Source organism: Propithecus coquereli, unplaced genomic scaffold (genome assembly GCF_000956105.1).
Source record: "Propithecus coquereli isolate 6110/MARCELLA unplaced genomic scaffold, Pcoq_1.0 Scaffold107, whole genome shotgun sequence".
Taxonomy (NCBI): Eukaryota; Metazoa; Chordata; class Mammalia; order Primates; family Indriidae; genus Propithecus; species Propithecus coquereli.
This window is the reverse complement of record NW_012134636.1, coordinates 1730704-1752826: the sequence shown is the minus strand read 5'-3', so window position 1 is coordinate 1752826 and position 22123 is coordinate 1730704. Positions and strand designations below refer to the sequence as shown.

At 46.2% G+C, this 22123-nt stretch overlaps 1 protein-coding gene across 4 annotated transcripts in view; it reads right to left on the bottom strand.

Moving 5' to 3' along the window:
- MTMR14 (myotubularin related protein 14) overlaps nucleotides 1-22123 on the bottom strand; it is a 49679-nt gene that overhangs the window by 20329 nt on the left and 7227 nt on the right. For all 4 annotated transcript variants that reach the window (XM_012647072.1, XM_012647090.1, XM_012647081.1 and 1 more), the window contains 7 exons: nucleotides 17316-17424; nucleotides 11578-11653; nucleotides 11194-11254; nucleotides 9493-9615; nucleotides 8377-8450; nucleotides 4094-4164; nucleotides 3417-3491 (listed from right to left, as the gene is read on the bottom strand). In XM_012647072.1, the coding sequence (XP_012502526.1) occupies nucleotides 3417-3491; nucleotides 4094-4164; nucleotides 8377-8450; nucleotides 9493-9615; nucleotides 11194-11254; nucleotides 11578-11653; nucleotides 17316-17424 (589 nt within the window). The remainder of the gene's footprint in view (nucleotides 1-3416; nucleotides 3492-4093; nucleotides 4165-8376; nucleotides 8451-9492; nucleotides 9616-11193; nucleotides 11255-11577; nucleotides 11654-17315; nucleotides 17425-22123) is intronic.

The following is a 22123-nucleotide window of genomic DNA, read 5'->3' as shown; positions in this document are numbered from 1 at the left end:
CAGAGTCCATGTTCTCAGTCAGACGCTACACTATAGTTTCCCACACTATAGTTTCCTGCAATACCAGAGTAAGAAACAGAAATCTGAAGGGACTACTGAATGTGAGGCGGCCCTGAGATATGTGCTAAAATTGAGGCTTGCCTCTGACTCTCATACTATGTGCTCATGAAAAAGTCTCTGGGAGCAGAGCCAAGTGCCATGCCTCTGCTTATGTTTCTATGCCTGGAGTGCTCTTTCTCCCAGTCGGCAAACTCCTACTCATCCTTCAAAGGCCCAGTCCAATTATCTTCTCTATGGGGTGTTCTATGGCCACTGGTTGTTACGTAGGTGACAGTTATGTTGCCTCTTTTCCTAGACTGAGCCTTGTGAGGGTGGAGGCCATTTTGGCATCTCTGCATCTCTAAGGTTCAGGGACTAGGAGGTCCCCGAAGAATGTTCCTCACTGCCTGTTCCCGGTCAGGAGCCAGCTTGAGGAGACTCAGCCCCCAGGAGGGGTATTAGAACATAGAAAGAAGGGACATACGTCTAAGGAATGCAATTGGTTACCTGAAGGGCAGTAAGACACACATGTACTGCTACAACTGCTCCTACTCCTCATTCAGGGAACATCACACTGTGTGGCTCCTGAGGGCCTTGCACTGGGGATACAGCAGGAAAAACGACGACTTCGGGCCTCATGGAGTCGCGGGAGTGGGAAGACGAAGTGAACCACTGCAGGTGTACAACTACAAAGAGACCTCTAGGATGCTGTGGGACCATGTAACTGGAGAGCCTAGCCTGGTCTCTGGGGACATCAGGGAAGGCTCATCAGAGGTGTTGACTCAGAAGAGCATATACAAGAGGGAAAGGAGACATGCCTCAGGCAGAAAGAACAGCACGTGGGAACCTGGAGAGAGCACTCCTCCTTTAAGGAGCTGAAAGGAGCCAGCGTGCCTAGAGGAGGATCGGTCAGTCACAACAGACAAGGCCAGGCTGCATGGAGCTGGGTAGGCCAGCTGAAGGTTCTTGGACTGTACTCTGAGGAAAATGTACTGTGCTCTGAGGGAAGTCAGTAGCGGGTTTAAGGCAGGGGTGACAAAGATGGCCCTGCTATATCATTTGAGTGCTTGCTATCTGCCAGGACCTATTCTAGTTCTCTTCAGTGTGGCCTCACAGCTCAGAAGTGAGATGCACCGAGATGACGGTAGCCTGAACTAGCCAGCGCACAAGAGACGGAGGCAAGGACTGGAGTTTCGCCAGAGGCAGAGCTTTAGAGAACTGATGGGACCGGGTGATGGATGTGGGGGAGCAAAGAACCATCCAGGTCTGAGCATCTGGGTAAATGGTGGGCTATGGCCAAGTCTACTTTGGACAGCTTGAGTCTGAGGGGCTGCATGAAGGGACATGTGTGAAAGGTGATGTAGGTGTGGATCAGAGAGGCCTGGCTGCGTGGGCTCGTGGTGTGGGAGACGGATGAGATCACCTGTGGAGATGATGGAAAGTAATGGGGTCCTGGGACACTAGTGCTAGAGGGGACAGAAAAGGCGGGACCCCTAGCTGGCCAGGGAAGAAGACACCAGGAGGCTCAGTGAGACAGACTGGCTGAGAAACACCAAAGAGGTGGCATCATGGGAGGAAGCCTGCCTCCTACACTCCAGCCCTGCCGCCTTCATGACTGGAAGTTTATCACTGTTTACTTCCTTGAGTCAGTGAGCTAGCAGCCTACTTTATTAAAATCTGTATTTCAGTTCAGGGGTCACTTTCCTGAACCTGGCAAAACTCTGAAACAGCTGTTGCCATTTCCACTTTAAGAGGCATGTGAGGTCATTTGCTCTAGACCACAGAGCCGTAGAAGGGCCAAGCAATCTGAGCCCTACGTCCAGGGCCTCTGTTAAACAAAGCAGCCCCTCGCATGCACAGGACCCCTTCCTAAAGAGGCAAATATCCTTGGTAGGACCAATACATGGAATCCTTACAATCACACCTTATTTGGTGAGCAGTTCATCAGACTTAGTTTGTACATGCATAAGGAGAAAAAATGGTGCCAGAAGAGACCAGAAGAGGGGTGGCTTTGGGGGAGGGCCTGCTTAAGACCTCTACATGCAAGAAATTAAGAAGGAAGCCTGCAGGTTCTTTTAGCCACTCAACCTGTCTAGGCACAGCCTGGGACTTGAGACCAGGGAGGCAGGCTCCCCACACACCTATTCCTTTTCCAGGCTTCTGGACCGTAACAAACAACTGGCCTGCTCCCTTTCTTGCACCTGTATAAGGGAACACCTAACATCACCCTACTGCATTCAAATAGCTGCTGAGCATCCATCTTGTGATTAGTGGCTGGACATAGAGGGATAAAACAAGATAAATACAACCCTGCCTTTACCGATCCCCCTGATGTCAGGACAACAGAGTACAAGGAGACATGCAAGCATGCAGTTGCTAACACAGGTGGGCCAGCCTCTCTGAGAAATGGAGACCTCAAGGCTAGGTGGGAGTTGTTCGGACCTGGGCACAGAGGAGAGGAGGAGGGAGGCAGGACATCTTCTAGTATTCACTGGCTTGGTCTTTCAAGGTCTAAGCTCTGTGCTGGTTTCTGTGCTGGGGCTGCATAAGCCATGGGTCCCCCATCCTCCTAGATTTCAGGGAAGCAGATCTCTAAATCAGTGACTACAGCTCAGTGGAAAATTCCATGATAGATGTGCCCAGGGGGTTAATGGGAATGTAGATGTAGGCATCCAACCCGCCAGGGATGGGGCAGAGGCAGCAGATCAGGGAAGTCTTCCTGAAGTAGACACTGGAGCCAAATCCTGAAGGGCAGTGTGTCAGCCAGACAAGAGGAAGCTGAGAGGTGGCAGCCAGGCAGAGGGAACAGGACATGGAGAAGGTCGCAGGAAGAACAAGACTACTTGTTCTGTCTCAATCAAGTGGCAAGCGAGACTGCTGGCACCCTTTAGACTGTGTGGGCTAAACAGGGTAGAGAGATGGATCCACCCAGTAAAAACCAGGGGCCCCTTCCATGGTGCACAGTAACAGAGAAGAACACAATGCAAGTAATTTTAACATTTCTATAATCAAATGAGGTCAGGCAGCTCAGTACTTCCTCTGGCAGAATGCACATTTAAAAGGAAAAATGAAAAAGTCACTAAAGCCCAGATCTGGAAAAGCAGACTCTATGAGGTCCTCTGGAAACAGAACCCCCTGGTGGATGCAAATCTTTGAATGAGTCACGTTCAGAAAGCTTTGATTTTCTGGGCCAAGATCATATCAGGAGAGACAGAGTTAAACAGATAAGCAGTTCCTCCTTTTCTAGGCTTTTCTGAGAAGTCAGAGGGCCAATGGCATCTGCGGGCACAAGCCGAGCCATCAGGCATCTGCACAGGGGTCTTGTGCCCCTTGTTCCCCACTCCCTTATCTTGCCCTGCTTGAGTCAGGCCCCTCACCTGATACTGGCTCCAGTCAATGTTCAGAGAGTGAGTCAGGAAGTCGGGGATACTCAATGGGGCATCAACATAGTCCTGGGGATAGAAAGATATCTGTGAAACGTGGGCTGGCCGGCCACCAGAAGAGGCTGTGGTGCTGGGACAGGTTACAGCCCTGAAGCTGTGACGATCACAGTCAAGACATCCCTCCACAGGGCTTGCTTCCTCCCGGCCAGATGCCTGGGCCACCCCAGGAGTGACAGCTTAAAAATCAAAGTGACCAGATCACTGCAGCTGAGTAGAGTCTTTCAGTCAAACACTTGAGTGTCTGCTGCTGACACAGACAAGGTCAATCTGTGCTCAGCCTCTGTCAGGCTTCCCATGGCCTGCTCCTCCTGAATACAGAAGGAACAGAACGCTGCACCCAGCTTCACACAGACAGTAAGGGGTGGAGTGAGGGCTTTTCCCTCGTTCCTGAAAAATTCCTTTAAAGAAAGGGATAGATTAAAAGGGGAGAAGAAAGCATATATGATAAAATTTCACATGTATATACAAGGAGACAAAGAAATGAGACTCATTCAAGGAAGAAACAGAAAGGAAAAGGGTAGTTATTTTCCCCAAAAAGATTGCTAGCTGCTCTCCTTGGTATCTGTTTACAAAGAGACAAGACCGAAGTCGATGAATGTTATTACTCATACCTGCTTCCAGTTAAATATGAGCCCTTCAGCCATGTAATCCCGATCCTTATATTCCTTGAAAAATTCACAGCCTGGAAAAGAAGGGCAGAGTTATGACACCTCCCTTCCCGGTCCAAAGTCTCTGAGACACCCCTGGCGGAGCCAGGGCGCTGAGTACTGAAGGACTGAGGGAGCCACCACTCACATACTTCTCCACACTGGTGGCTCCAGCGAGGCCAAGGCTGATACGGGTGAGGACTGGAATGGGTGGGCAAGAGCCAGGGGGTGAGCCTCTGGCGCTCCTCTGGTTTTCTAGCTGCATGCCTTTTCCACAAGGTACTATTTTGCCCTCATGCCTCTCTGTAACTCTGCCTGTGCTCACTGGTCACTGGTCACTCCCCCTTATTGCCGGTCCCCTTTGTCCTACAAGTCTATGCAGTGCCAATCCCAGAAAACAAAGGCATGACTCAAAATATGAACCCCAGCAACTCTTGCCTAACTGCAGAGGATCACTCTTCCTCATCTCTACAACAGGGGCAGATGATACTGACCTCGTAGGCTTAGTGAGGACCGAATGTCCTAATATACTGGAAGGGACCATGAACCGTCCCTGGAAACCTAACACGTACTCAGGAGATACTGTCGTCTCCAACAAAGCAGGCAAAGAAATACTTTTCTGTATCATTTGTTAGAAAAATCATTAAACTCCACCAGGCTAAACCCTCAAGAATAGAGAGAGGAACAGTGGAGAGAACAGGGCTCTGGCAACACTCCCAGCTTCAAACCTCAGCTTTTCACTTAGCTCTGTGGCTGTGAACAGGTGGTTTAACTTCTCTAAGCCTTGATTTTCTTATTTGTAAATTGGTTAAGAATGAAATAATACAAAGAACACTGAGCACAGCACTAGTACAAGTGCCGCTCAAATGGCAACGTACCACTATTATCATCACGCTGCTGCTGTAACAAGGGCCCACTGTGCCAGCCTGCGGCTTAAACTTAACCGCTTTGCTCTGCAGTTGGGGTGGCACGCCCTGGGCTATGGCTTGCCCTGGCTGAGTCTGGCCACACCATAGCACTGTGAGCATCCTGGGCCTCCAAGGGGCTCCTGGTGGCTTCAAGCCACGGGGGGGAAAAGGCACTTGGACAGCAGCTTCTTGCAGTTATTCTCAGTTCCTCAACCAGGGCCTCTATACAAACTTCAAAGGGTCCATGAGTTTGGCCACAGCCCTAAGTCTGGTAAGGCCCTGGAAGGCAGCAAAAAAGTTGCCCGAATTCTGTAGAAGGGGCCACAGGCCAAAAAAAATTCATGTGGAACTCTGCAGCAATTCTGAGGACAAATTCTTGTCTGAGGCAGCCCCAGGGAAGATGGGAAAGCTTCCTCTGGAGAAGACGTGGAGACCCGCCCTATGATTTCCAGACATGGCTTTCATTCCACAAACGCTCTTTACTCTAATCCCCAGGCCTCCCTGCTGTCTGAAGTTAGGAAGCAATCCTCAGCCGCAACACTTCAGCCTGTTCTCCGGTGCCTCACAGGGAGAAAGAAGAATTATACACGTCAGATAGAGGCCCTGAGCTCATGAGCCCAGGTTTAGAAGAGACACCAATTATTTCTCAGAACTCTTATGAAGTGCTGTTTTCCCAAACTTCGGCCGCTCAAATCAGCACTACAGGCTCTAGGCTGAGCTCAGACCAGCCTATGGTGCAGAAGCAGTTTCTGTGCGAAACTGACAGAATTAAAACAGACTCAGTAGCCAGGGTGATGCCTGACGTTCATTACCTGAACAGGCTTCTGAACCCACTGGAGGCAAGAGGGGAGGGACCAAAGTGGGGTGAGAACAGCAACTCACTCAAGGAGAAAACAAATTAGATTTGTGCTGCAGAGTTTTGCCCCCATCTATTTTGGTGCCCTGAAAGAACTGCTCCCAGAATACTTCTCATTCTCAAGGGCCGGTGTAAGCCCAGGTTAGTTTGACACAGCTAGAACTGAAACCACTGCTGTACCTGTCTGGACCTCAAAGTCCTCATAGGACTCAACTGAGACTCTTTAAATCCTCTAATCTCAAAGTGTCAAAGTGCATCTCATGACTTGGTTTGGATGATAGTAATTTTATTACTTTTCCTTATTTTGAAGTAATTCAGGCATGTAAAAGAAACCCTCAAGAACACAAATATATCATAAAGTAAACAGTGCTTCCTTCTCCTGTGCAATGGTATCTTCTCCAATCCCCGGCTTTTTTATTTTATTGATCCCTCTTATCCTCCCCAACACACATACACCATCAGATGTAGGGCACGGAAATTTTAGGAAGTGGGAAATAAAATTCTGAGAGATCTTAGCATTTTGGCATACTTCCTGCTAACCCTTTTTTGTAAACACTTTTTCCTTACATAGTTGAGACTGCACTATATAATTCTGTATCCTGCTTACCTTAAGCTCCATGACATTTTCCAAGTAAAAAGTTTAAGCATTTTCTATGACTATGTAATACTTCATTCCATCAACAGATGTACCATCATGTACTTACTCATTATTGTGATTAATGAAAAAAATTTCCTGTTTTGCTATTATAAATAGACATCTTGATGAACATCTTTGGCTCCAAGGCTAAATTATGGCCTAAAGACAGATTATTAGAAAAAAAACTAGGTCGAAGGGTGTTAACATTTTGGGAGTCTCATAACAAGTTGCCAAACTACAGCAGAAAGGATACTGTGCTACTATTTCAGAGCAGTGGTATTTATATTTCCAGCAAAACTATTTTTTCCAAAAGAAGTCCTACTTGGAACCTAAATTTAAACAAAGTGATGCCTGGTTCCTCAGGCACTGCAAACCTTTTGTTCAGCAGAGAGTATTTCAGTCTGTGGAACCCCTGAAGCATGTCCTGAGAGTTGGAAGCTGGGTCTGAAAACCAGCTGTAGAGCTACCCAATGGCTCCAGCGTGGACACCCTGGGGTAGGATACTTCTGTTACATTGTGAGCCTGATGCTGCCAAGCCCACCGCATCTCATCATAATCTGCATCAGCCCAAAGTTACTTTTAGGGAAGAGAAGAGGGGGTTCCCTGAGCCTTCTTCCCATCTACTCACCATTAGGCCTGTTATTTACAGGGACCTGTTATGGATGGGTCTGGCACTTTACTATGAAATGAGCACCATTATCCTCATTTTATAAAGGATAAAACTGATGCTCAGAAGGTTTAAGGCACTTGTTCAAGGACACGTGGTGCTAGGGCTGAGATTTGTGCCAAGTTCTGTATGGCTCTGAACACTACACCAGAAGAGAAGAATGAAGACAGACTCAGGTGAAGGCCTCTGTCAAAGTGCCAGGATATCAGGGGTTGGAGTCTGAATACCACCAGCTTGCGTCTGATGAGGATGCTCCCTTGGTACGGCACTAGATGAGCCTGCCTGCCATTGCTATTGGCTATGTGGCTCCAAGACTGAGGAGACGAGGTCTGACAGAAGGCTGAAGGCAGATGCTGGTGTTGATAGAGTAGAGAGGTTTCAAGGAGCAACAGTATATTCCCTATTGTCTGCTCACAAAGTCTTGCACTGACGCTGGGCTTCTTGGTCTCCCTTGCTGAATAGGCAGGTACTGCTAGAAAGCTTGAATGTTACAAACTAGACTAACACTCCTTAATATCCAGTGCAGAGAATACAGCCCTGGCCACAGGTTGCACACATTTGTGTGTGTCAAGAGACAAATGCAGCTTCGTGGACGCCAAAGTGCTTTGCAACACAGTGTGGCCACTATCCAGTTACTGGGGACAGGGCGATTATGTGTTCCTTCTATCACCAGAACAGTCACACCTGGGGTGATTTCCATAAACAGCTCAACACCAAGGTTGACAACTACTCAGGCAAGAGCAGCAAGTGTAGTTGCTGACACAGTACTAATAATGTAATTTTACACTTAAATAGTACTTTCATGCATGCAGCATTTTGATATACATGATCTAATCTTCACAACAAAACCCTGAACTAAATTTTTCCAAGTTCCAACTGTCACCTGAGAGCACTTGAGGCCTGGAGAAATGAAGTAACTCACTTGGGCTGTAGCTAGTGAGTACCAGTGCCAGGACTCAATCCCCAGACCCCTTTTGAGTGGAAAGTCCCTTCCAGGACACTGCCCTACCTCACTGCGAGGGCCTGTGCTGGGGGCCACAATGTCCTATGCTGGCTAACACAAACCTTCCTGGAAAGCTCCCAGGACACCCATGTGCTTAAGCAGAGAGGGCTTGCTCATGGACCCAAAGGCCCCCAGTCCTAGCAAGTCTGTCACCTGAGTGGAAAAGAGCTCCCTACCTGGATATGGGATGGAGAGAAGAGTGAAGTCGGCATAGCGCTGGGCTTTGTCCACCTTCTCAGAGGAGGTTACGCTACAAGACAGGGACACAAGGTGTTACTGCATCAAAACATACATACACACACACACCATTCCCCAAATGAGTATTATAATAACTTAAAATGAACCTTCCACTAAAAAACTATTCTCCGAAGTTAAGAATGATTTCCTTCAGCAGTGCCTACTTTGAGCAATTAAGAACAATAACTTCTCTGTCCCCCACTCCAATATATCAAGCAAGAGAGGCCATTGCCCCTGTAATCCTGCAGTAAGCCTCAACTGGAACATGAAGTTGCAGAACTGCCTTCCACCTAAGCTCCGAAATGCATGCAGTGCAGCCACTCTGCCCCAGGGAGTGGAGTGAGATGAAATCCAAATAACATAATCTAAAAGAGACCCTTTGCAGGGGACTCTCTGCTCCATTGTCTTCTCTTACAGTCATCAAGGCCACTTCTAAATAGGGTGACAAAACAGCATCTGAAAAGAAACACTAGGGACTATTCTGACAGATCAAGTGGGGAAGGGATAAGAGAACATTCAAGTATCTGCAGATAGCTAAGCTCTAACTTCTAGAATAATTAAAAGATAATATTAAAAAACAACAAACAAAATTTTGGAAAAAGTTCCTATAATTTCATCATTCTAGCCCAGGTTGCATTTTTTTAACTTCTGCGTTATTATATGAAGATTTGGTCCATATGTGTATGTTTTTATAACAGCAGTCGCTGAAACAAAATTTGATTTTTTTTGTTCCATTTTAGAAGACATTCTAATCTACCAGAGATGGCACAGAACTTGGAGCCAGGAGGGGGGAAAAAAAAATAAGAGGCTATCAAAGAGAAGGAGTAGAGCACTGATTAGAGACTCACAGCTCCCTTGGTCTCTTTACATACAACCTTGAGGGAGTTACTTAATCTCTCTGCTTCAGTATCTGTAAAAGAGACACTACTACCTGCCCTGCAGGGCTGTCTGAAGATATAGCAAGAGGATGCACAAAAAGCCCTCGGCAGGAGGCCAGCCCTGCAAGTCTGCACACACTGCCTCCAGCAATTTCACGGTGGGTGCCCTGTACTTACTTCATGCCAAACTTCACCTTCTTGTTCTCCACCATCAGGTCACAGATGTATTTGACCGACAGGTACCGAAGCAGCCTGATATCATAGCCTCTGACCTTATCAAAAAGATGAGTGTCGCCACTTCTGAAATAAAGAGCCAGAGGGAAAAGTTACACAGCGTGTTTGCTCAGAGGAGTTTGAGGGCAGGAGCTCATTTAGGGAAGTATGGATGTCACCAGCAAAAACTGTTTCTCTTCTACAGGAGTGGGGAGAAGGGGGGAGGGTGGGGTGGTTAGGGAGTGCATACAAGCCAACAGATTCCAGAGAGGGTGCAGAGAAGGTGACTTTCTAAGAGATTACCCAATCTCTGGGATATATTTCAAAGAGGAACAATTTGTAGCTGGAAATGGGAAAGGGCTTTCTAGCACTGCTTGACATTAAGCCAGAAGACTCAAGATAATCTCGGAGTTTTAAAAGGCAGAAAGCTGGTGGCTGATAGAATCTCTGAGCTTCCATTAGAGTTGATCTCCCTCCGGCCCCTCTCCATCCCCCATTTATGACCATTTTTAGCCACATGACTTGCTCATAATGTAAGAGACTGAAATTCTTGTAGAGATAAGAGCTTTTAGAACTATCTCATCAACTGATTGTGAAATACCAGCAAGTGAATTTCCTCTACCTAGCAAGCCTATGAAGGAGAAAGATAAATTTTTTCTAATCCTTAGGCTGCCTTTTGATCAGCCATGCAGACATAGGCAGAAGTAGAAAGTATAAAGTCACCATTACTTTTTTAAAAAAAATGCCCACTGCTTTGTTGCCCTAGCAGTCTCCTCAACAAGAACAGTGTATGCTGTAGAAGATGACTTGGCTGAGGCCTAAGTCGCCTGATCTTGGGGGAAGAGCCAAACATTCTTGAGCACAAGCCAGAGCCACTGCTTTCAGAGCTAACAGGCAGAACTCGGGCATAACAAGACGTCGTTTCATGCACCGAGCCATGATTTGAGAAGCTGATCTTACTAGGGTGCTAGTGTGCATTCCATCTTGGAATGCTGGTCTTGACACCAGTTAAAGACTTTCCCCACATGGTACAGACCATGCAAAGGAGCTTTTCTAAAATATCCTGTAGTACTATTTTCTAAAAACATTTGGAAAGAGGACAGAAGGAGTGTGAACCAGCCCATTTCCTCCCTTTACAGGGGCTCAAACCACTGTTCTGTACCAAGGCCTTCTTATGACACCAATTATGCAGCTGTGGAATTTCTAGTCTCTACATGTACCTTCCAGGCAAGACCACACGTCTCCTATGTGGGGATTGCAGCCCTTGCCCTGTGCCTCAGTACGAGGTGCGCTGTGTGAGATCTGGTAGGTTGGTAATCAGCATCCTAGGTGCATACTGAAAGCTCTGTGGGGCTTTAAAACAAATGTACATGTTTGGGCCCCACTTCAGACCTGTAGCACCAGGAACCCCAGGAATGGGACCTTCTCTCTGAGATCCCGAGTGCAGCCAGGATGGAGACAGATACTCAGGTATTTAGGATGAAGCTACCAGATGGACTTCAATAGCCCTATTTTGGGGGCATGGACTTGGCAGATGAGAAGAAAGGAGCCAATCCACTCACAGGGACCAATGACAAATATACACTCTCAGTATGAACACGGTCACTGCTGGCCAGACACCCCATCCCCAAAACAAACCCCTGACCGCAGCAACCTGGCACTGACCGAAGAGCGCAGTCCTCCTCTGTGACGTCCTCCACATCTGCCCAGGCATCATCTGCACCCCCTGCCAGAGAAACCAGTCTGTCAGCACTGAGGGTGGTGGCATGGGGCTCTGCACAGGGATTCCTGCCCAGCCTCCTTCCCCGAAGCACCAAGGGTGGGCTGGGCCAACCTGGCTCCACCACCAAGGACACCGTATGCTCCGTATGCCTGGTAGTCTTCTTTATCCTTAAGGTGAATTCCTACTGTCTCCTGGTTCCTGATGAAAGTAAGGCCCCTGGTCTCCACCCAGCTCACTAGGACCCCCTAACCTATACCACTGTGGCCACGGGTGGCTATTCTCTATGACTGGGTTCTTGTTCTTAGAGCATGCTGCTCAACATTCACCTGAGAAAAAATAGTTGTAGCCAGAGCGTCCATACAGCTCTCCCCATCCAGCCAGTGTGGCCGACCTGCAAATGTGCTGGGAGAGAAACAGCATTTTGAGGGTCAGACGGTTTTCTGAAGCACGCACGTTGAAGGAACACCTGGGATTCCTCTGATTCTTCCAGGCCAGCAAAACGGGTCCAGGAGCACTCCCCAAAGCTTTATAAACATCAGGGCTACCACAGTCAGTCTGAGGATGCCCAGAACTTAATCCGCAGCCTCTATCAAGGGAGTCTCTCTCCCAAAGGAGGCGCACCAGCGTCACTACCCGGAATAGATAACATGTGGTGGTTGTTGCACGTGTACCATGTGCTGGGCATGGTACTGAAAATCCACGCCATCTTCTCACTGAATGTTCACAAGCCCATGAGGAAGATGTGGCAGGTGGCATACATTGGTGCTGTTTCACAGACGAAAGAAAGAAAACAGGCACAGGGAGGTTAAGTAACCTGTAAGGTCATACAATGAGGGGTAAGCTGAGATTTGATCCAAACCCATCTACCTCCAAAGTCTACGTGCTTACCGTTATTTAGAACTGTTTAGTGTGTGGGATGGGGGGCAGTAACTGTGCTTAAATGTTCTTTTACCCTTTTCCTCATCACTGAAGAGATCATTTTAAAAGTCAGAATTCTAGAAACCAGGCAACTGGCATGAACTTCAATATCTAATTCCAAGGCTACACGTTTAAATAAATTGTGTTCGATGAGACCCAGTAGAGTGGGGGAAATGAAGGGGATACCTGGTGACAAGGAAGCAAACCAGGCCAGGGTTTAACCAAAGGCTGGGAGAACACAGCCTCATTATACTGGGTGGGGAAGCCGTGAGACGACAAGCGGGGTGAAGCTCATTTCTGAATGGGTCACATAAGGGGGCAGTATAAAGTGGGTTCCCGGAAGACTGCAAAATACTGTCTGAAGGCTTCTCCTTCTCTGTCTATAAGATTATGGGAAGAAAACAGTTTTGCGCAAAGACAGGCAAGGGGTGTAGGTGGGCCACTAGGTCACCTGGCTCTCCCTGAAGCAGTAGCAGCCTGGAGGTGAGGCAGGCAATAGAAAAGCAACCTGGATATAGCCTGAGGCGGGGGGGAGGGGGGCGTGTTTTTTAGTGCTGGGGCACGAATGGGTTGGGTTTGTAGGAAGGTTGTCCTGGAAGCCTATGGAGAAGGATTAGGGCTGGCATTCCTGCTGGCCTAAGCACGATGCACTCCCAGTGGGGCCCACTTAACTTCCTCTGAGTCTACAAGCATTTTGAAAATCTGATGAAAGCTATCAACTGTCTCTAGAAAAAAATGCATACACCATTGTTTACATATATTTCCAAGGGCTCTTGGACTCTCCCAAGTCCATCAGTGAACCCATCTCAGCCCCAGTTAAGAGCTCTTGCTTTAAGGGAACTGGCCAAGTAGTGATGAACAATGAGAGCTTTAGCAGGAAAGGGTAAGGACCCACAAGATTCTAATGGGAAGGGGGAGGTCTGATTCCCAAGAGCAGGTTCCACTGGCATATGTATCATACCCACCCTCCCTCATTCATCCAAGCTGATGGCCCCTGACCTCACTTTCCTTTGCATTTTTTCTGCTAAACCTTTTCAGAGCATATACAAACCCTCTCTTTAGCTGTTGAGCTTTGAGACACTGTTTCTGCTCCCAATTCTTCTGCCAAATCCCTTCTACTATCCTTATCTTTTTGGTAAATCAAGGCAGCCAGACGGGGGGGGGGGGGGGGGGGGGGGCCGCGCAAGAAGACTTGTCTGTAGTCAGATGGAGAAGAACAAGTGAGTTCTTGGCCAAGTGGTGCACTAGACTCTTAGGAAGGTCCCAAGCTGGAGCCTGGGGGAAGGGCTCACCCTAGTGCAGAGACTAACACCTTGACACCTGCTCCTTAGCCTCAAGGCTCCAATTCATGAACCATTGTTTCTGCACTTTAAGCTAGCTCCTGACTGAAAAAGCGGATAGATCCTGAATGCTCTCCAATTACCTAATTAGGAATGGCCTCCAACTCTTCATACGGAATAGCACTCTGTAGGATTTGCTGGTATAGTAATCAACTTTGGCACAGAGAATAACAGTGGCCAACCTCTGCTTCTCCTCTCTTAAGGGAGAAAGCAAAAAGATAGATGAATGGTTTTTAATTCTCTAAAAGCCAGATACAAGTGTTGTGAGAGACAATGGTATGAGAGAACAACTTACCCTTTAATTCTCGAACTGAGTTTTAAAAAAATATTTAATAATATTTTATTTAACCTAACATTTAAATATTTTATCAACATATAATCACTTCAAAAAATATTTACATTTATATCGTCTTCAAAATCTGATGTGTATTTTACACTTACAGCATATCCTAAGTAGGATGCTAAATTTTCAGCTCTTTAAGGGAAATGTAGTTGTGCCTCAAAATAACATTTTTTAAAAAAAAAATTTTACATTGTTTCAGCTTTAAAATTTAAATTGAAACCCACTACGGCTTTCCTCAGCGCTTAAACTACCAGCTTTAAGTGTGTCATACAACAAAGAAAACACCTTATTTCTGCAGTACTGTATTTTCAATCAGCTTTTGGTTAAAAAAAAAAAAAAATCCATATGTAAGTGGACCCTCACAGTTCACACTCATTTTAAGGGTTAACTGTACAAAGTTTAAAAACTGCTGAATTCTTAGTAAAAACAAATCTATAAATGTCACTAGATGCATTTTGAGAATAAATACTACCAGGTGGGTATCTGAAACTGAAGTTAAAAAGGGGTCTTCAAATAAAAACCAGGAACAATAGTTTGATGATCTTGGAAAGAGAATAAAAGGGTGCAAGAAGAGGACTTAGAAGCTTCCCAAGGTGTATTTTTCTGTTAGGATATAATTTTTGCAATTAAAATTTTTTTCTGCTGGGCATGGTGGCTCATACCTATAATCCTAGCACTCTGGGAGGCCGAGGTGGAAGGATCACCTGAGCTCAGGAGTTCGAGACCAGCCTGAGCAAGAGTGAGACCCCGTCTCTACTAAAAATAGAAAACTTAGCCAGGCGTGGCGGGAGGCTGAGGCAGAAGGATTGCTTGAGCCCAGGAGTTTGAGGTTGCTGTGAGCTAGGCTGACGCCATGGCACTCACTCTAGCCCGGGCAACGAAGCGAGACTCTGTCTCAAAAAAAAAAAAAAAATCTGTCACCCAGAACCTAGCATGTGGCCAGCGGTCCACTGCTGCTTTTATCCAGAGCAGCATCTTCCTCCTGAGCATGGATTTACATGACAGGCATTCTGCTAGGTGCCAGGAGGACAGCAGAGGGGACAGATAGACATTTAAACACACAATAAGAATAAAGTATATGAAGCAGGTATTGAGTGAGTGAGCACTGACTGAGTCAGGGAAGGCCCAGAGGTATGAAATGGCATCACCTGCCTGGATGAGAAGGCACAAAGGGAGAAGAAAGCAGAATTAACAGCAAAGCCCTCCTGAACATTCAGAAACGCCGAAAGTTCCTCACACCAACCCTTCGAAACAACTGATCACCACCCCTTTGCAATCAGTTGGCCCAGGGCTCTTTCCTCACCGGCCAGCCTGGGATGTATGAGCTAACAATCTGCCAAACAGCTTCCCTACTAAACTAAGCCCCAAGAATCTGAAGCTGTTTAGTGTGGCATTTCCCAAATGCATTCAGCAAAGTTCCTCATGCATGGTCTACAGACAAAGGAGAAGCACCAGACTTGACAAAGCTACACAGGCCTCGCTGCTACAGGACTTCTCAAAGCCTCAATTATGTTAACATACACATCGGAGTACTTTATGAATTGGAGGTTAGGCTGAATCTAGTATGCAGTACTTCTCATTCTTATTTGACAGGGAATGCTTTCCAAAAGTGTATCCTTAAACAGCTGTTCTATGGAACACACTCTGGGAAACGCTGAAGTATTTCCAATGCAACTTCTAGTGACAAACACTATGCTTTAAACTGGAACTCCAGTAACTTCCAGGAATGTGAACACTTTCCAAAGGGTTATCAAACACCTTTCATTTTCTGGGACCTAACTTCCATACATACTTTTCCCTAAAACTGATCTGCCCAAGAACGTCTTTGGCAGAGTCTCCTTTCCTACTTCCCCTTTCCCAGTTACCCTTCTCCCACCTTTACAAATGAAAGGCAGGCACTGAGACAACACTCAGACTTGCCTCCACTCTGCCCTGCCCTCCCCTCCACCGCCGAGGCACTCAGATATCTGCTAAAGGTGAGACTGCATCCCCGCTTACCTCCCCTCCTCCAGGCTCCCTGTACTTTAGTCCACTTCTCCTGTACTGATTTTCTCCAAAATGCTACTTGCATTCTTTGTTTCCCTGCTCAAAAATCACAATGGCAAACACAAACTCGCTGATAGATGTTCAGCCTCCTTCATTCAATCTCCTCCATCCTCTGCCCTGACTCATACCCTCTGCTCCAGTGAGGGAGGCCTCCTGGCCATCTCTCGTCCCCCCCTTGGTGCCTTTTCCAATGCTGTATCACCTACTTGGAACACTCTCCTCCCCTTCCTGTCAATCAGCATCCTGCTTGTCCTCCAACACTCTCAAGCCATGTCCTGCTCTCTTGAGGCCTTTGGTCAGTCTGTCAATCCACGCCACTGCCCTCTTTGGTGAGTTCCTCCTACATCACACCATGCAACTCTAAATTATAGTGCAGATGGGTTCAAATTCCAGCACTCTTGCTATGTAAAATAAACTTGGGGAAGTTATTTAACCACTTTGAGCCTTCATTTCATCTGCAATGAAACAGGAACATCCTTTACACCAAAAGAAAACAAGACAGGTAAAAATGAGACCATATTGGGGAGCCAAATTAACAATAGCCCCCATTTGCTCCGTGAGGGTAAGGATTTTTGTTCTGACCCACATGGAGCTTATATTTTTGTGCTTTGCACGCTGATATATCTCAAGGCCTGAAGTAGTGCCTGGTATATAATACATTCTCAGTAACTACTTGGTGAATTATATGATTGAAAGAACAGTGTATTAACTCACTTGATTTAATCTACTCCAGAAACCTCTGAAATAGGTATGATTATTATTCCTATTTTATTTTATTTTATTTTTTTTGAGACAGAGTCTCTCTGTTGCCTGGGCTAGAGTGCTGTGGCTAGCTCATAGCAGCCTCAAACTCCTGGGCTCAAACAATCCTTCTGCCTCAGTCTCCTGAGTAGCTGGGACTATAGGTATGTGCCATCATGCCTGGCTAATTTTTTTTTCCATATATTTTTAGCTGTCCAGCTAATTTCTTTCTATTTTTAGTAGAGACAGGGTCTCACTCTTACTCAAGCTGGTCTTGAACTCCTGACCTCAAGTGATCCTCCTGCCTCAGCCTCACAGAGTGCTAGGATTACAGGCATGAGCCACCCGCGCCCAGCCTATTATCCTCATTTTATTGAAGAGGAAACTGAGGCCTTGCACAAGCAGAAAGTAACAGAGCTAGGATCTGAACCCAGGCAGTCTAGCTCCAGAACAGAGATACTGTGGTACTCTGGTGTGACTATCCCTTCCCTACCTACAATCATCCTTCAATCAGAATTAGTCTGTTTTTCTGGCCTGTTTCACATAGCACCAGATACCCAGTAACCACCCACCCCTTGCCTGGTAAATGCCAAGAACAAAAAGACCCTATACTTTGCATTAATTCAGTTACCCTAGAAGAGAGTCTCAGAGTGTGAGGCTACAGTATGGGCCTTACCTTGCCCTTGAAGAGGATTACTGGGCAGACAAACCGTCCTCTGCACCTGGCCATCTTGCTGCGGTTGATAAGGTCTTGCAACTTGCTCACCTGCACGGTGCTCTCAAACCTAACACACAGGTAAGAGAGGCAGGTCAGGCTGACTTCTAAGTGGGCATTTTTGTGTACATGTGTTTGTTCACACAGACCCCAGTCTAGGTCTGTATACATGGGTAAGAATACTCATTTGAAATTTAATAAATGCTATAATTCCTAAATTCTAGATCACTGATATATTAAGTTTTTCAGGAAATGGAAAAAGTGCTAATTATAGGTATTAAAATTTAAGTCATCCTGGTTTCTGAACATTTAAGATGGAAAAAAAGCAAGCTAAACTGAAGACATAGGATATAAAAATCAGAAATATATAGAACTGAATTTCAATAATGTCTAGGGTATCCAGGTCTCCCAGGGAAAGACCTGTTGCCCTGGGGAGACCCTCTGGAAATAATAGGGCCATTTTTATGATCTTTTAGGGGGGCAAGATAAGATGAAGTTTCATGGTTTACATGGCTCTAAGTTTCTGATATCTCAACCTTCCAACCATCTTAACAGTCCAAATAGTCAACAGGCCTGTAATCCTAGCACTCTGGGAGGCCGAGGCAGGCAGATTATTTGAGCTCAGGAGTTCAAAACCAGCCTGAGCAAGAGCGAGACCCCGTCTCTACTAAAATTAGAAAGAAATTAATTGGACAACTAAAAATATATAGAAAAAATTAGCCGGGCATGGTGGCGCATGCCTGTAGTCCCAGCTACTCGGGAGGCTGAGGCAGGGGGATCGCTTGAGCCCAGGAGTTTGAGGTTGCTGTGAGCTAGGATGACGCCACGGCACTCACTCTAGCCCGGGCAAAAGAGTGAGACTCTGTCTCAAAAAAAAAAAAAAAAAAAAAAATAGTCAACAGGGCAGGGAACACTGGGGCAAAGGAGATAAAAGAGAAGTTACCTGTGGCATTGGGAAGCACAGTAGCTAATGTACCAGATTTGGTAAGGGAGCTCCTTGAACATGAAAGAGTCAGGTTTCAAAATGAGCCCCAGCAAGTCACATCCATAACAAATCATGCTTCCCTAAAATAAGGGTCTACACTCACAGATTCACGTACCAACTCTTAGCAAAGGCCTCACATTAGCCTGTCAGAATCTCTGGTAGCAAGAGAAACAAGTGGCAGGAAAGTTAGAGTAGGAAGCTTTCTCCACTATGCAGGATAACCAAGTAGAACAGAGGCAAGACGCTAATGTTCCTTCCTTAAAAGAGTTGAGCTTTCAGGCCAAGTCCTAGAGGCAATTTAATCCCTTCCACATCCTAATCCTTTTAGGGATCTGTGTGTTATTGTGCAGCTCCTCATGTAGATGTGCACACAAATACTGTTTCGGAAGGAATAAATCAGCAACTCCCACACATCTGTGATGTACTTGCATGCTGTTGGGGTTAATAAAAACATAGTTACCCCCTGGTATACGCAGGGATTGGTTCCAAGACCCGAGTATACCAAAATCCAAATATATGCAAATCCCACAGTTGGCCCTGTAGAACACGTGTATATGAAATGTTGGCCATCCATATACTCGAGTTTCGCATCCTACTAATATTGTATTTTCTTTCTTTTTTTAAAAAGTCTTTAAGTGGGCCAGGCGCGGTGGCTTACGCCTGTAATCCTAGCTCTCTGGGAGGCTGAGATGGGTGGATTGTTTGAGCTCAGGAGTTCAAAACCAGCCTGAGCAAGAGCGAGACCCCGTCTCTACTAAAAATAGAAAGAAATTAATTGGACAACTAAAAATATATAGAAAAAATTAGCCGGGCATGGTGGCGCATGCCTGTAGTCCCAGCTACTCGGGAGGCTGAGGCAGGGGGATCGCTTGAGCCCAGGAGTTTGAGGTTGCTGTGAGCTAGGATGACGCCACAGCACTCTAGCCGGGCAACACAGTGAGACTCTGTCTGGGGGAAAAAAAAAAAAAAAAAAAAGGGTCTTTAAGTGTTTGTATGAGTAGAACACACATGGGTCTGGACAGGGAGGCGGGTGAGTCCAAGAGATAACCAGGAGACCATGTAAACAGAAAGAAAAAACAAGGGCCCTAAGAGGTCATACCCAGAAGTCTCCAGAGACCAGCCAAAGTGAAGGTGGAGGCACTGTGGAAGCAGTAGGAGCTACAGTACTAAACTAAGGAAGAGAGCAAAAAATTGTAAGGGAACAGGATCAATGAAACTTATTACAGAAACAAAGTCAAAAGGACCCAACGATATATTGGAAACAGAGTACTACAGTAGGAAAAATCTTAAATAGCTCTTTGTTTTGAACCAGTGTACCCGGGAAGAAAAAAGTACTACTATGAGAAATAAGTTAACACCTGGAGAGGAGCAGGTTTAGAAGAATTGAGGCATTCAATTCAGATGCTTGTCTTCGAGGAAATACCCCAGGATATTCCTCTGAAGATGCCCAGCAGGTAGCTGAACAAATGAAACTGGAGTTCAGGAATGAAACCAAGCTGTGCCACCTTGCTCAAAATCTCCACATTCTGGAATCCTCCTTCCTGACCATTGCCTTCTCTGCTCTACCACTTGCCCTTCCCCACTCATGCTGAATCTCCTACATAACCCAATTTGTGGATTTAAGTTACTAAGGTCAGGTCTCAAACTGGCAGCCCACACACATTGTTTCACCCAGAGAATGTACTGAAATTTTTTTGAATTTGCTTTCAACATTTAAAAATTTTGAGAGTTCACACAAATTTCAACTTCCAGCTTCTCCTAAAAACTGGAGTATCTGAGGGAAAAAGTGACCCATGTTCCCCCATGGAAACAATAAGATGAAGCTGAACAGCAGCTGACACTGTTAGGGAAAGAGCTTGGCTGGTCTCCGGAGACATCCAAGTGTGTGACCTCTCAGGGCCCTTGCTTCTTCCCTCCATCTGCATAGTCCACCAGCCATCTCCCAGCCCCAACCACTTCCCCACCCAGTCCACACCCACATGTACTCCAATCACACAAACATTCAAGGGCTACTGTGCACCAGGCATGGAGCAGGAGAAACAAAGTTGAAAAGAATGCATTCTCTGCCCTGTCTACCCTTGTCAGCTTCATGGCCAGCCACACTGGCATAGTCTCCATCCCACCAGCCACAAATGCTTTCCCTACTTCCAGGCCTTTGCACATGCTGTTCCCTCTGTCCCCAAAGCCCAACCGCCCTTCTCCTAATCATCCTTCAGTTTCAAATGACATTTCCTCATAGAAGCCCTCCCAGATTCCTCATAGTAGCCTAGAATGATCCCCTCTGAATGTCCCCCATAGGTCTTTCTCTTTCTTGTATTATTCTTTCTCCACGTCTGTCTCGAAGAGCCAGGACGTCATCTTGTTCACCAATGGAGTTCGTGCATCTAGCACAGCTAGTCAAGCACTTCCATAAAACTCTCACTACATCTCCTAGGCACGTGTGTTTCCAACATGGCCCATCTTACCACGTTCCCCCAATTCACTTCCTCCACTCCTACTTCAACAGAAAAAGGCTATTGGACACCGTCTTCTTATACTTAAAATGGTTTTAAGCAGGAGGTGACTAAATAAAATTCACGACATTAAAACATTATGCTGCTGACTGCAGGGTGGAGAATAAAAGGAGAAAGAAGAGGATGCAGGGAGTCCTGCCCAGTACACTACTATTCCGGTTCTAGAAGAACTTGGATTCTATACATTTAACTGCAGTTTTTCAGTTACTATATTTCATGACATTTTCCATGCCTTCATACATACAATGGCAGACTACCTCGAAAACTCCAGGCCCAGCTGTGCTCCATGAGCCACATTCAGTAATATTCACTCTGCCCCACTGTGTGCAAGAACCCGAGACCCCAAACTCCCTCAGGCTCTCCCAGTTGGGTCCAGTGCCACACTTGACACTGTGTGACAGGCAACCAAGCCTGTCCTACCTGAAGTCGCACACGGGCCTTTCTGGGGTCAGTGGTTCTATGGAGGACCAAGAAGAGGACCAATGCAACAGGGTAACAAGGGGAGGATAGCTAATGAAAGGGCAGCAAAAAGGAGAAACCATGAAATGCAATGACGAGCCAGGGAACTGGGGACAAGAACAGGAAACAAGGTTTACCAAAGCAAATCTTCAAACACTCCCACTACGGCTTTCCTCAGCGCTTAAACTACCAGCTTTAAGTGTGTCATACAACAAAGAAAACACCTTATTTCTGCAGTACTGTATTTTCAATCAGCTTTTGGTTAAAAAAAAAAAAAAATCCATATGTAAGTGGACCCTCACAGTTCACACTCATTTTAAGGGTTAACTGTACAAAGTTTAAAAACTGCTGAATTCTTAGTAAAAACAAATCTATAAATGTCACTAGATGCATTTTGAGAATAAATACTACCAGGTGGGTATCTGAAACTGAAGTTAAAAAGGGGTCTTCAAATAAAAACCAGGAACAATAGTTTGATGATCTTGGAAAGAGAATAAAAGGGTGCAAGAAGAGGACTTAGAAGCTTCCCAAGGTGTATTTTTCTGTTAGGATATAATTTTTGCAATTAAAATTTTTTTCTGCTGGGCATGGTGGCTCATACCTATAATCCTAGCACTCTGGGAGGCCGAGGTGGAAGGATCACCTGAGCTCAGGAGTTCGAGACCAGCCTGAGCAAGAGTGAGACCCCGTCTCTACTAAAAATAGAAAACTTAGCCAGGCGTGGTGGCACATGCCTGTAGTTCCAGCAACTTGGGAGGCTTGGGCAGGAGGACCACCTGAGCCCAGAAGTTGGAGGTTGCAGTGAGTTATGA